At 41.5% G+C, this 14,350-nt stretch overlaps 1 protein-coding gene across 9 annotated transcripts in view; it reads left to right on the top strand.

The window, feature by feature from the left end:
* The window catches only part of LOC126868196 (CREB-regulated transcription coactivator 1-like), a 62,169-nt gene extending 47,833 nt beyond the window's left edge, over positions 1-14,336 (top strand). For 6 of the 9 annotated variants that reach the window (XM_050623428.1, XM_050623426.1, XM_050623423.1 and 3 more), the window contains 7 exons: positions 2,973-3,128; positions 3,481-3,588; positions 3,849-4,010; positions 7,659-7,721; positions 9,012-9,086; positions 9,379-9,550; positions 9,843-14,336. In XM_050623428.1, the coding sequence (XP_050479385.1) occupies positions 2,973-3,128; positions 3,481-3,588; positions 3,849-4,010; positions 7,659-7,721; positions 9,012-9,086; positions 9,379-9,550; positions 9,843-10,060 (954 nt within the window). In that variant the 3' untranslated portion in view covers positions 10,061-14,336. Of the gene's footprint in view, positions 1-1,349; positions 1,398-2,972; positions 3,129-3,480; positions 3,589-3,848; positions 4,011-7,658; positions 7,722-9,011; positions 9,087-9,378; positions 9,551-9,842 lie in introns of all 9 variants that reach the window. The other 3 variants (XM_050623424.1, XM_050623432.1, XM_050623425.1) reach the window with 3 other exon arrangements.
* Positions 14,337-14,350: the final 14 nt, after the last annotated feature.

The following is a 14,350-nucleotide window of genomic DNA, read 5'->3' as shown; positions in this document are numbered from 1 at the left end:
TGAACTGTAAAGGAAGGGAGAAGATTTTATATATAAAGGAGACAGCTTTGGAAATTATTTACTGTCACTTAGATTTCCATTTAGAGCTTCTTGAATGTGGAATTTAGAACGAGTCTATATTCGTAGCGGTTTGGAAGAATGTGGTTGACCGACTGTAATTGACAATTCCAAATATCACAAGTTAGTAGGTCAGATGTAAAAATTAAATGAGAACGTATAAATTTAATGTGACTAATTTTAAGTTTAATGTTCGTTATTTCTGATTAATCTTTATTTGGAAAATATTATTCAATAGTAATTTTAGTCGTTAAATATCGAATCAGATATGGCAATCGTGAAATCGGCCATTTCATATGCAACAACCTAAAAGAGAGATGCCTGGTCTCTATAAAGCTAGTTAGTAGGAATCAGAACGTAACGGCTGGTACATGCGTAGTGTTGCATGGAAAAAAGATGTTCTGTGCTTTTCTGTGCTTCGATAACCATCGCTGTGTTACGAGTACAACGTCACAGAGCTTTCGGATAAACAGTAGCGTATCGTCGTTATTAAAACCAAACGTAATGGCGCGATGTTCGAACGCGATTTCCGTACGACTCGACGAGAAAGAACGAAATCGACGATCGGATTAGCGACTTCGTTTTTCCACGCAGACTTATCGCCACCGACGGTTATGAAACACTTAGATCGCCAGCTAAAGTGTTTTACTTTGTACGTAACTACTATGGCATGCCGCTCTCCACTCGCGTACAATTTCTATAGAGTGCCATTATCGTTCTCCGATGGAGCAATCACGGCCACGGTTTGTTAATCGTTATCTAGATTAGTCGTAGCCCGGCTGAATATCGATTTTATCCTACATCCTGGTCGTAAAACGTTAATGCACCGTGGCGAAAGAAGCGTAATGCCTGTCGTTGCGTCGTGAGTTTCGCTACGAGTAAGTTCTCTCGCGAGACACGCGTACCTCGTTGTTCTAAATGCGCTAAGAAATTACGAAAATGTAATTTTATAATATACATATCTTTTCTCTTTAATCCAGCGATCGTGTAGTTTGCCACGAAATGGTCAAAATTTGTTAAATTGCCACTACTCTCTTGTATTATTGCTTCGAGTGAATTATAAGCGTTCGATGCATGCCCTCTTTTTCATTTAAAACGAACGATTCGATCAACGTTAACGATAAACGGTTTTGCGCGGTAAAAAAAAAAAAAAAGGAAAAAGATTGAATTTGGTCTCGGATCGTTTGAGCGAATTAGTACCAGCCTCCTGTACGCTTAGCGGCCACCTTTAATTTCATTTTATTTTTATTTTGCCTTTGTTGTAGTGTTTGTTTGTGTTTGTTATTTTGCAGAACCATTTATCAGTGCCTGTTAACTCTAGGTTCCTTCACACGTGTAAGGTTAGTAGCAATTTTTTTGTTCTTGCGCTTACGACAACGCCGCGCGTTTCACTACAAATCTCCTTTCGTTCTTCGATTCGTTTTTCCCCATTTTCTTTCTTTCTATCGTTTTTAATATCGTCCCGCTTCTTAATAGTATCCGTAGCTTACGAAACAGAGGCAATAGTCGAACCGCACATGTAAAATACAGCGAAAAGTCACGGATAGTCGAACCTCGGACACGAATTCGGTGATCTCGTGACACCGCGTGTCAACGTTGCAAAGTGGAAAAAGTTTGGCTAAAAGTAGAAGTTTCGTGGAATCGTTGACACGCGATCGGGAATTAGCTCTTGTGCTTTTTCCGGACGAAAATACGCGGGTAGAATTTCATCGATGAATTTCTCACTGAGATCGTCGGAGGCGTAAACGTTCGATCGGAAATTTTTCCACCGCGTAAATGGAAAATGTTTGTCGTCGAGTTTCGAACTCGTTTCCATGGTCCGTTTCTTAGCTGGGGGAAGGTTATTTCGCGCTGGCACGATGGTTAGAAGTTCCATATCGGAGCTGGAGAACTTTGCCAGCTAAATGAATCCGATATCTTTGTGAATCTTGTTTGCATTCGCGAGGGCTCCGAGGAAAAGAGGAACTTTTATCGGTCGAGTCACTCGACCGGATAGACGTTAATTGTCCGCTTAAGAAGAAAAAGCTCGGCCGTCGCGGATGAATAACGTTTACCTGATAAAGCTCGCTGGTTCGTAATTAAATTGGAAATTGAAGAAAACGTCCGCCCCTCGGACGATCTCGGCCTTTTCGGTTTCGTGTAAATACAATGGAACCTTTAGTATCCGAAGAGGAAAATTGCAATGAAAATGACGACGAAGCCTTCTCAATCCGAAGTATTATTGCATTAGATAGAGACCTTAGACGATTTAAGGCACAACTGAATTCAACGCAGGTCAACGCCATTAAGAATCTTACGATTTGATTTATCAGCAGAATAAAAGATATACGATCCGCGAATATAGTTAACTAAATATTACATTTATATTACATATTATCCTTCGTAATTATCCTTGTATTATACTTTCTGAAATATCCAGTGCCTACAAATAACATTGGCGTACTATTGTGCTTATTCCAGTATTTATATATCGACTAATTGGGTCCAAGTATCTTAAATTTACGTATCGTATCGTTTAATAGAATTTTCATATAATTACGAAAATTCGATATTATGAAAATGAAAAGATTTGTTGGAGAACGAGGACGTATGTAGAACAATATACAACTGTAGAATAATAATTACGGAGAAAACTAATTACAAGACCGTTCTATCATCTGGAAATTCCTTCAGCCGAACAATCACGTATCTCCCTATTAATTCGGATAATGGAGGTTTTACCGTACCACGAAAAGAGACGAGCACCGCGGTCGTCGGTAAACCGCGTTTCCCGTGACTTTGAACGTTCGCAATCGGCATAGAAATCGATCGCGCGAGCCTCGCATAGCTACCGCTACTAACCATTCAGACTGAGGCTAGGCGAAGGAAAAAAAGAAACCGCCGACCGATCGTTAATAGCTGTGCCTATGAAACAGGGTGTGGCGCTAGAAAACAGCACAAGTACTTCGCAACAGGATCTTCAGAGTTATTCGCAACAACCGGTGCCTCAGCCACCGACGGCGACGTCCCACAGTCCAACTGGTCACTACATTTATCAGCAACCGCACAGTCCTGTGCCACCGCAAAGTCCAGTTAGTATATCACGTTATTCGCGTTCGTTTCTCCTTTCCTCTGTCCGATTCCTCAAACATTTGTACCCTACGAGGATCTCGTTCGCAAGCTTCCAGCTTATGAAACGAGGCAAAAAAACGATCGGATGGTAGCTTGAAATTCTTTCGCAGTCGAAAGGTCGACCGCGTCGTTTTTCTTTTTTCTTTTTTATTTCCGAGCATCCTGTCGGATCGAATGATTTAGACCGCCACGAAGGTTAATTGGTTTTTAGTCGCGTATTTTGCCAAGGGCAGAGGACGACGGAGTATACGACGTGTGACAAGGAAAAAGAGAATTTATTGATATAATGGTTCTTCTTGTGGCTGTTCTTAGAAGTCGTCGCAGACACAGCAACCGCAGCTCAACTCCTTAGGCTCGTACAGATCCTCGCAGCAGGTGAATAGGCCGTCGCCTCAATCGTCACCCGGACTAACGATTCAAGTAAGTATTTTTATAATAAGTGTTTATGGACCAATAATGGAAAAATAAATAACGGAAATTAAATAGCGGAAATATAATTTTGCAAAGATTCAATATTCCTTTTAGTTATTATTTTATAGTTACGAGTATGTTATATACAGTATACGATAGGTAAAATGCAAAAAGTACATAGAATTCGATCGAATAATAAAAGAAGTAATAATGGAATAATAAAAATAACAGAAGTGTAAATAACTGGTATAATCTGTGATCGATCGCAGGGCAGCCCATTGAGTTACAGTAATAATCCATCGGCGCCTCCTAGTCCCACGGGTCATCCAGGTCCACCGAACTTAACGTCAGAGAACATCGACCAAAACAATTACTTCCTGAACCAGGCACAGGCAGCGGCGCTTCAGCAGGACTTCGAGCAGTTCACGATGGTTAGTAAAAGGAGTCCGTCCTTATCGTGGAGTATCGTGGTTTTCGTATTCAGCCACCGTCTCGTGTTCTCTTCCTTTCACAACGATCCAACGCGATGCCTCAGGTTTAAATCTTTCAGACAATTTCACGTTGTCTTGGTGAGAAAGTATCTTTGGAAACGACTCGACGAATCGTCCCGATCGTTCGTTCGATTTTACAGGATTCGGAGCGTCGCTCAAGGGATCTTCGAATATCTCCCTTATTACCAAGAGTGGCGCTATCGACATCACGTTGCGTTTCGGCCGTGAACAACGCTTCACCGGTGTTGTTTTATTGCTCGTAACGCGGAAGCTAAATCGATAGCACTGCGGTTGAGACATTTTATTTAACATCGTACAGCAGTGGAGCACGCATGCTTCACGTTCGACTCGTGCTACTTTCCATTATAATTGATTTTAATTTATAATTGTAGCGAAAACGACGATTGATTTTTTTTTCTTTTTTTTTTTTTTTTTTTTTTTTATAGATAGTAGCGTCTTTTGGTACTCGGAATCGAGATTATGATAAATGATCTACAGTGGCTGATAAAAGTATTTCAACGCTTAAAAGACACTTACGCATGTAATTGTACGTGTTGCGTAAAACATTTTGAAATACAATCAGCACCGTAACGAGACACGATCGTTATGATCGTATTGCTAAAGTTTGAAACCAATCTGAAAATGTATATAGAAATTAAAAGACACACGTGTTATATGTATTCGTAAAAGATTTCTACGAGCGTTCGAACACTTTTGTAAGCTACTGTGTACGTCCTAATTTATGGTTAAACGAAAATTACACGGTTCTACGGAAATAACTCTCGTCACGGTTCCACGCCTTCGTCGTTTAATCAGGTACCTTCTACGACAGAATTGCGGATACGCTTATAGTAATCGCGCAATACGAGCAACATTTTGTTTAAGAAGATTCAAATGTATCGGTCAGAGACTAAAGACACACAGAAGTATTCTTTCAAGAAAAAAAAAAAGAAAGGATAAACATAGACAAGGATACACGAGTCTCTTATTACGAGTATGAGCCCGTCAATTATTTTTCGTCCAAAAAACTTCATCCCGTGTTGCGTCGCTTTTCCGCTTTTTTTTGGTCGCTAGTTTTCCATACGAGGCGCATTGTTTCGATCGAAAAATTCCTGGCGCACCAAAGTACATCTTATCCATCGAATAATTCTTTCACGGAAACTTCTGACGATTCGTTCGAGAGACGCGCAACTTTGCATCTCTGTAACGTAGATCACGCGGACTCGACAACAACTACGTTTTAATTGGATCGTAATTGTTTGTTTGTGCATACGGAAGGGAGTGGTAAGTACGCGAACAGTTATCGTTTCGTTTGCGTAAGATTTTGGGAATGCCGCTGAGTATGTATGATTTTCGACGATCCTTTACGTAGAAGCGATCCATGTAGACGCCACCTACGGTCTCGATCTGCATGATACGCAACGTCTTGTCGACGTTCGTCGACACTTTTCTCTTTATTTGTCGAGCGCGTGTCTGATTGCGATGAATTTTAGGTTCGCTCGCGATGAACGCAATTTCAACATGTTCTTGGCGCTTAATTGCTCCTATGATTTACTGCGTTACGGTTCTCATTCTTTCTGAATGCGTTTGTTTTTCTGTGTTGCCTTTAGGTAGTTGGCCATTTGTTGTATATTCCTGTATCGCGTCGAACGAGCGTTAAATCTTTGCCTATCGTAATTTGATACAGAACTAAGCCCAACGCTTATAAATATAATTTAACATAAAGAATCTGCCGATCGTTTATAATCTTGATCATATAGGAATAAGTAGAAAAGTATAATAATTAGCAATATAATAAAAAGCAAGAACGACGATGCTGGTTAAACGTGGAACGTTGTAAATAATTGGAATATCGAGCACGAAATTTTTTTAGCGAAATCTATTTATTTTAAACTGTTTGTTTGTCCCAAAAATAACCCTTACGGGATCTCGAAAATTCATTTGATATAGATGGACTTTTGCATACCTCGTCTGAAAAAGTAAAGGCAAGTTTTTTTCATTATTAAATTATAGTCACATAATTTTTATTTTTTCCGTTCCACCCTATTAAGTATACGTTATTATTAGCATTGTGGCGTATTATTGAATGGTATGCAATCATGGTGCGAGACAAAAATAGACAACAAATGGATACCGGCCTCTTCGTTGCCCGAAGATCACGATTTCCCCTCGATCGTGGCTCATGGATATCCGTGCATAATTTTTCGACGTGTTCCCCCACGATGGCTGACCATCACAAACCTAGACGATATGAATTATTCCACGTGCACGTGTTACCACGAATTTCTCCGTCACTCACGCTTTTGGTATGTCGCTCGTTTTGGTCGAGCGTTCCGGCGATTAAAAAGGTCAGAAATTATGCGAGTTAATAATCCATGAGCCGCCTGTGTCGTTATCGCGTGCATTGTTAATCATCGCTCGTATCGACGAGCGATTAACGATCTCTCTGTTGCAAGTACGGTTCGCTTTGTTCGCTTCGAATTCTTCGTCGTTGGGATTCTTCCACGGTTTGGCAAAATCGCGCAAGCTGGAAGAACTACGTCGCCCCAAAAGCTTGAAATTACTTTCCACTTGGTTTTCTGCATGCGTCCGTAATTTTCCTTTGCCGCGAACCAGCGTTTTCGTTGCCGTTCGTAGCGAAGTACATAATTTTTCATTGCGCCCGATCGATAGACGCAGCGATTCTACGGTGCATCATTTCGAACACGCGCTTCTTTTTTTCGAACGACTGCACCAGCTCGTATTAGAGAGACACGATCTCTTTTCCCCTCGCATTCCTGTAGCCGGGTTACTGGATATCCGACGAATTTAAGGTGTCAGCGCGCATAATGACAAAATTGTTTGTATCAGTTACGAAATGAAATAATTATCCTAGCAAGAGATCGATAAACAATGTACTACACGAGCCTCTCGGAAGACAAATTGATCGATTACGTTTCTAGTTTTTACCTAAACATATACACAAGCATTTACGTGATTAGTAGACTGCGGATATTCGTGCGTTTGTATGTAGAATACATACGATATATAAATACAAAATATCTAAAGTAAATTACTCGCTAGAATATTCAATTGTTACTTGGGATCTGTTTCTTTCTGATTTCGGTTATGTTTGGGGAAAAATCCGCGGTCTAACGATCTATGTTTGAATCTCTCAGAGAACGAAAGAACCTTTTTATCGATTAGAAACGCGAATCGTTAGACTTCACACATTCATGTATTACACCTTGATATTTACTTCTTCTATTTAGAGTATCATCGCAATCCTGTTATTCGATACTTTATTGCCAATAATTTTCCTGTTATTTGTTCGAAGATATCGGATACACGAGTATGTATAAATCATATGCGAGAAGCAATAATTTGTTCAAAATAGGAACATGATACACATATTAGCGATCTTTCAGCGCGAATCTCAATGAACCTGGCCACCACCAGCCTCCACAGTTTACATTTCGATGGTTAATTCTTCACCCTCGCATAAGAAAGAAAAAGAACAGAAAATACTCCTCTTTTTTAACTGCCTCGTTCTGCGAATACGATTGAAATGTTAAGCCTTGATGTTTATCTGTTGCCCGCATCCGTCAGGATTGGCCGAAATTCGCGCAGCAGCTCATGGAACTTGGTTGCACCTGGAACCCGCAGATAGAGGTGAAATAACGCCCTTGACAAACTATATGAACTTGATCCTTTTCTCACAACCCCTCGATACGACGAGCTTCCACTTTCTTCTCGCAACTTTCGCGTTCTACGTGCCGTCATCCGTTCTCCTACTTCGTTATCTTTCTTTTTTTTTCTTTCTTTTTTTTCTTCTTCTTTTCAAGCAGCCAACGATTGATCGATGTCTACGGTCGCGTTAAAAGAAACTCACGGTGTTATCACGATGTGGTCGTTGGCGCGATAATTGGCCGTTCTGGAGGCAAAGAAACGCACCAGGCGGTACTACGATTTAATAAGAACCGATCGTTGAAGCGTTTACGTTCCTATACTTCCGCTTTATCTGGCGACCTTGTCGTTGAACGCCGCCATAGCACCGGGTCCCGTGGTAAAATTTACAAAACGACGTCGTGATGGTTTACCGCACGCTTTACGCTGGATATACCGAGGTTCTAAAAGACGAATAAGACGTACCAACGTAAAAATTCCTCGGTTCGACTCGCGTGGCGCACGAGGTCCATTTGCTCGGCCCGCGATACCCCAACGAAATCGCCGTGTTATCAGGATGGTAATTTTATCATGTAAGTTTCGTATATTCGTTTTAACGCAAGTCGTTCTGATGTACCGTAACGTTCGGCGAAGGAAAAATCGAACGCCAATTTCTATGAACAAAGGAAAGAGAAGAAGGAAACGAACAAATTGCAGCATTTTTTCGCGAGTATCGAACGTTCCGTTATCTCTGAAGGAATATCCGTCGGAATTTTCATCGAGAGTGATTAAAAGCTGGTAAAGTCATTATACGTCAACGAATACAGGCTAGAAACGGAGGAACGGTAACGACCAATTCCACTAAAGAATGAACGTATCCACGTGGCGAATAAAAGCGCTTACGATTCGATCCGCCGATCCGCCTTTCGTTTTTCTCTTGCGTTTTCTTGCTCCCGCGCCCTTCCTTCTCTCAGCCTGTCCTCGTCGTTCGGCCGCACCCTACCCTTCTTCTTCGCTTCGTCCTCGCATGGAATCACCCTCGAGCTGATCGACTACGGGAAGTACGCAGTACATGCCGATGTAATTAATACACGACGATCGAGCGGATCTAGCGTCCACGTATCAGCTCTTCCGCTTCCATCCTCCCTTTATTTCTTTCTCTCTGTCTCTGTCTCTCTCTTTCTCTTTCTCTTTCTTCCAATCCCTCTGTTCGATTCACCGGAAGAATTTACATCGACGATATATCGTTACGAACATAGAGATTCACTCGTTTTTATTTTGTGTTTTTCGCTTCAGATGGACACGCCCGTGCCGACCAACATGATTGGAACGTATATCGGTTCGCCGAATCACACCACGAATTACACACAGGTGAGCAGAATTCTTCAACATTGCCGAACGGACGAATTTTTCAAAGATCGTAAATTCCACGCGTTTCTTCTTCGGCAACGTTTATTTACGTTCGCATGACAACCTCGTCGCGTTCGAACCGCGTTAATTGATTTAGTAGAGTACCGACGTGTCTCGCAGGTAAACGAACAGACGCTGCGAGAATCCGTTAAACTATAATTGACGTGCTCGCTGTACCGAGTGGATTTAATGGTAAAATAGTAGGATTTCGAATGCTCGACGGAGTACAATTCGGTTTGGCATTGATTTGCAGAACGACACGATGAATGTGGGAGGTGAGTTGGGCAGCGCAGATGCCGGGTACTTCAGCACGAGTCCCCAAATGCCGTATCAACCTAACACAACGACCACTACTAGCAACAACAGCACCACCACCCAGCAACTCACGCCTCAGACACCGAACACCCCAACGATCATTCTCACTGGTGTGTTCTTGTAAAATTTTTACTTACGTCAAGAGATACGTGTTGCCTTTTTCTTCTGTTACGTATATCAACCAAGATTATTCGCTCATTTTCGATTTAATCATATTTTTCTGTCTAAACAATTTCTTAAATGTATTCTTAACACTTTACCGACCGATAGCCTGGTAATCGGCTTTTTGTCGCCGACAATCTCTCTCATTATTTGAGCAATAATTTTTTATTTAATACTAAGGTACCTTAAGAAACAACTAAAATGCGATTATCGAGGACCTGAACGATTCTTCTTTCGCAGACTTCTCCGGGGCAGACGATCTTACGAATCCAGAATTCGTAAAAGATCTCGGGACGGCGATGATGGGCGACTTCGACCCAGATCTTTTTCCATCGGACGACGCTTTGAGACAGGGTCTCGATCCCATCGACATGGATGGTCTACAAATGCTCACCGACCCGACGATGGTTATATCCGATCCCAGCGCCGAAGCCCATTTTAGGCGGGATCGACTTTAAGGCGAGACATTTTACTCATTTTCGATTATGCGCTGACTATATTACGTAGGAAGATTTATCTGTCCTGGTGTCGCGATTTATTCTTGGGACACTTTGACAAATGGGACGAGTCTTGTTCGCGGCCGTCGATGCGCTTCCAACGGGAAATCGTATTTCTACGAACGGAGCAATCGCTACCACCGCCATATCTTCGTCATCGACGTCGGAAAAAAGGAAAACGAGAACATCGTAAATCGATTAAAAATAATCGGTGGGAACGCGATCAACGAATTAATTATGCGATTCGTTCGATCTTTCTCCGTCGAAAATGCTGTAATATCGAAGACGAAAGCAACGAGAAATTACGATCGTACGTCACGAAGGCGAACAATCGGCCAGAAAACGTGTTCGCGTTGGAATCGACCAAGCGACACTGTTGTCCCGTTCGTGATAAACCGTTAATTGAGGATTAAGTAATACAAATCTTTATTAATCCTTTTTTTATTTTATACTACTTTGTACATTGTATCATGTATGATCTCTAAGAAGCACAAAACAAAATGTCTACTGATTTATACATGCTTTTATCATATACGATCCTAGTAAGGTAAAAAAGAAAGATACTACTGTTTAGGTGAAAATTAACGTTTAGCGAAAATGATAAAAGAAAAAAGAAAAATAAGAAAAAAAAAATACAGAATATGGGTTGGTTATGCTCCTCATCGACGTACGGGGAGTACTTAACGGGGAAGAAGCTATCAAGCATGTGAAACGCATAAAGACATAGACAGTGGAGAGAGGAGGGAGACACCCCTCGGTGATATCTCGCCGAAAACGATCGAGCATTTGAACACTTTACTCTCTATCCTTTCCTTCGTTGTGCACTCGCGCTCGATTCAGCGTTCACCTACATTTCGAGTTTCCTTTCCCGAACCGCTAACCGATCGATTTCGCCGAATCGTTGAACAAAGACGATTCGTTGGTTTCCACTTTGTACGTTCGAATTCGAACTTAGCGAGTTCAATTCGATTCTGTATCATTTTCTTCGTTCGCAGTGTCGCTTCGCGCGGTAGACGTTAAACGAAGAGAAAAGTAAAGGTAATTACTACAAAAGAATGGAAATGAGAAAGAAGAGAAGAGAAGAGAAGCAAAGAGAGAAACGAACAAAAGGTAGGAAGAAGGAAATAAAACCGCAGAGACGAGTGTACCTTCGGCGGTCGTCAATTGTTTTTTGAAAGTAATACGCTGTACTTTGTATACACGTAAAATATTTAAATTGGATGCCAGCGGCCGCGCTTGTCGCGTTAGACTTATTCGACTACTATAATAATTGAGAAAATAAAAAAAATAAAACGACGCTTATATCTGTATACAGTGTACGTAGTGATAATCGACCTTTTTCGAGCGTCATTCGCTCTTTGATTATATAAGCGTGCAAGAGGAACGACCGAACGAAAACGAAAAGCGCGTCCACGCAGCAAATCTTAGACTACGACACATCCGAAAGTGTTAACAGGACTATCCGCAAACTATTCGAATCACTCAGATGTTTTGTACCTTAGAATTTTATTCAATCACGCATTATATCGTATAATTGTATATTGTTAAACATTCGTCGTACGTGTTAAATAACGATAAAAATGTAAAAAAAGAGAGCGAAGATGAAAACGAACACTTTACAGCGACCGCTTTATAGCCGTTCAAGTACAAAAAGGAGGAGCGCACCGTAAAGATATTGGCTCTAGCGGAGGCCGCGTTCGCACCTATCGAATCGATTCGTACGCTCGCGGCGCTACGACCATACTAGAAATCGGTCGAGTAATTCGTTTATTCGAGGCAAACGGAGAGGTTGATCGGTCGAGACGCTCGCTCGAGCGCGAACGAATGGCGCGTGATCGAAAGCCTGACACGTTTGTCGAAACTTTTTAATAGAGTTCTATTGAAATTGAATTTCGCAGAAAGTTACTCTAACGCTTGTTGACAATTTTCCAGAGTTTACGGCCGGCTTTATTTCCACGCAACGCTCCCGATCCACGCTGTGTCGCCGTTGTTTCAGGTTCTGTACCGGTTCTCGCTATACAGTCCCTGTACTGTACCGAGTATACTGCCTGTTATCGTGCCTAAGCACAACATCCGATCGTTTCCAAGTTAATCAGTAACACGCGAAACTGGCGACAGGCTTGTGCATCGATCGGGCGTGATATCCTCGTAAACAACATTACAAATCATTGAATGAATGGTCGTGGTCGATTTCGAGCGATGGTTAGTTATTAACGCAGATATCCTTAGTCTCGATATCATCGATTAATCTTCATCGTCTATTCTGCGGTCCCGATAAATAACATATTTATTCGCACCTGTTCGTGTGACTCGTGTATTAATCGTAAACTTCAAAATACGTCGTGGAATAACGTAATTATAGGGTCTTTGATGGATGAACTTCCGCTTCGCGAACGAATTCTTTAACATTGTAGAAATTAATGCAGATACGGCTGAATTCTTTTCGTAGCATCTTTTTAAATTAGTCACATTTTCTCTTCGTTTGAAGCTTAAATCGAATACGATGAATACATTTTTGTACTATTCTTGGCTACTTTTTATAAATGGATTTACCCATTCTAAACGTTTTCGGGTAATATTGTAAAAATCGCGAAATGTAATAAAAATACATTGCAGTCGCCGTTTTGCAAGCTTGATTGGCATATCTAAGTTATCCCTTGAAAACTATGATTATAAAAGAACGTCTGAAATGACTGGAATGGCTGAAATTCCAGCGCAATACATAGTTTAGAAATCAATAACGTTAAACACAACAAACATGGTTTTTATTATTGTCACGTTCGATATCGAGCGAATATGTTCAACACCGTAATTCAATATTATATTGAGATAGCTATGTTACTGATAATTACAAATAACGTTGTTCGTTGCGTTACTATGAAACGATAATGTTAAAATATACTCGAGGGATAAAATTTCACTCTTTTGATCATAGTTTTCGAGGGTTGCGATTAAACGATGAGAATTTGTACCCTTGGAAATTTTGATAAAATTTTATTCAACGATAACGAAAAACCCGATTCGTAGGAAAGCGCGTAGAAATTAAAAATTAGTATCGTAAACCTGTGCGTAAGAGTTTCGCGCTTAGCAACGATTTTTGCTACATCGTAGCTGAAAGTTCAAGGGCGATCAAAGGAATCAGCTTACACGAGTCGTAAGGGAAATGTTGTGTATTTAAAAAAAACCTGTTGCAATTTGTAACCTGGTCCAGGTGAACGATCGATAAAGATAGAAAGAAAGGGAGGAACTTCCCTTCGATTCGTTCACTTTTGCCACGAGAAAGTCTCGTTTCCGCGAGATGGTGCCAAAGCGCGTAGATATTTGTCGCCCCATTTTATAGATTGTAAGATCGTTCTGATCGATTGGTGGGAACGTACAACGTAAACGAGCAACGTAACGATCCCCGACGATCGTCCGAACACCTGTACAAACCACCCTAGATCCGAGTCAACCACGTCAATTTTGGTGCCGCCTAGGTCGAACGATCTACGACGCGCACTCTTTTCCACCGTACGCGACTCTTTAGTTTTTCTAAGTCGCAGTACCTAAAGCGTGCGATCGACGATTCGCGCGAGTTCCGCTTCGACTCGCCACAATGTCGTACTAGCGAGTCAAATTGTCAACGTGATCGCAGTAAACAGCTCGTTATCGATAAGATCAAGGTCCGATACCGAAAGGTCGAGGGATATGCGCCGATATAAGAAAGAAAGCGAACGTAACGGATACATTTGGTGGAATTGTTGCGGTGTGCGTCGAGTCCTGAAGGATGTCGTACCGTACTTGAAGGAATCAACGAATTCACGTAACAAAATCTCCTCGGTATCGGGAAATTCGTGAATGGCCGGCGACTCGACTCACTCTGAATCTTATTTCGTTGAGAATTTCCATAGTCTATGAATCTAGATAGCTAGACAAATGCAGCGATCGAATGAAAATTTCCGGTTTCGAGGAGCAGTTAACGCTCGACGACGCGAGGAATTATTTTGTTTGTTGATATTTAACAGAGACCTGCGTGATATTTCAGGGCATTTTCTCTTTTCCTCCTTTGCTTTAATCCTTCTTCTCCACTTTCTTCTCTCAACGTACATACGCGTACGAATGAAAAAGAATACGCGTAAAATATACCACGATCGCACTCCTTGCTCTCTTTCTCCTTTTCCAACTGTTTCTCTTCCGCCCACACACCACACGCGCGCGCACACACACACACACACACACACACCCTGCCCTCCTCCCCTCTCTCTCATAGAC

This window comes from Bombus huntii, chromosome 8 (assembly GCF_024542735.1).
Source record: "Bombus huntii isolate Logan2020A chromosome 8, iyBomHunt1.1, whole genome shotgun sequence".
Classification (NCBI taxonomy): Eukaryota; Metazoa; Arthropoda; class Insecta; order Hymenoptera; family Apidae; genus Bombus; species Bombus huntii.
This window is presented reverse-complemented; position numbering and strand designations above follow the sequence as displayed.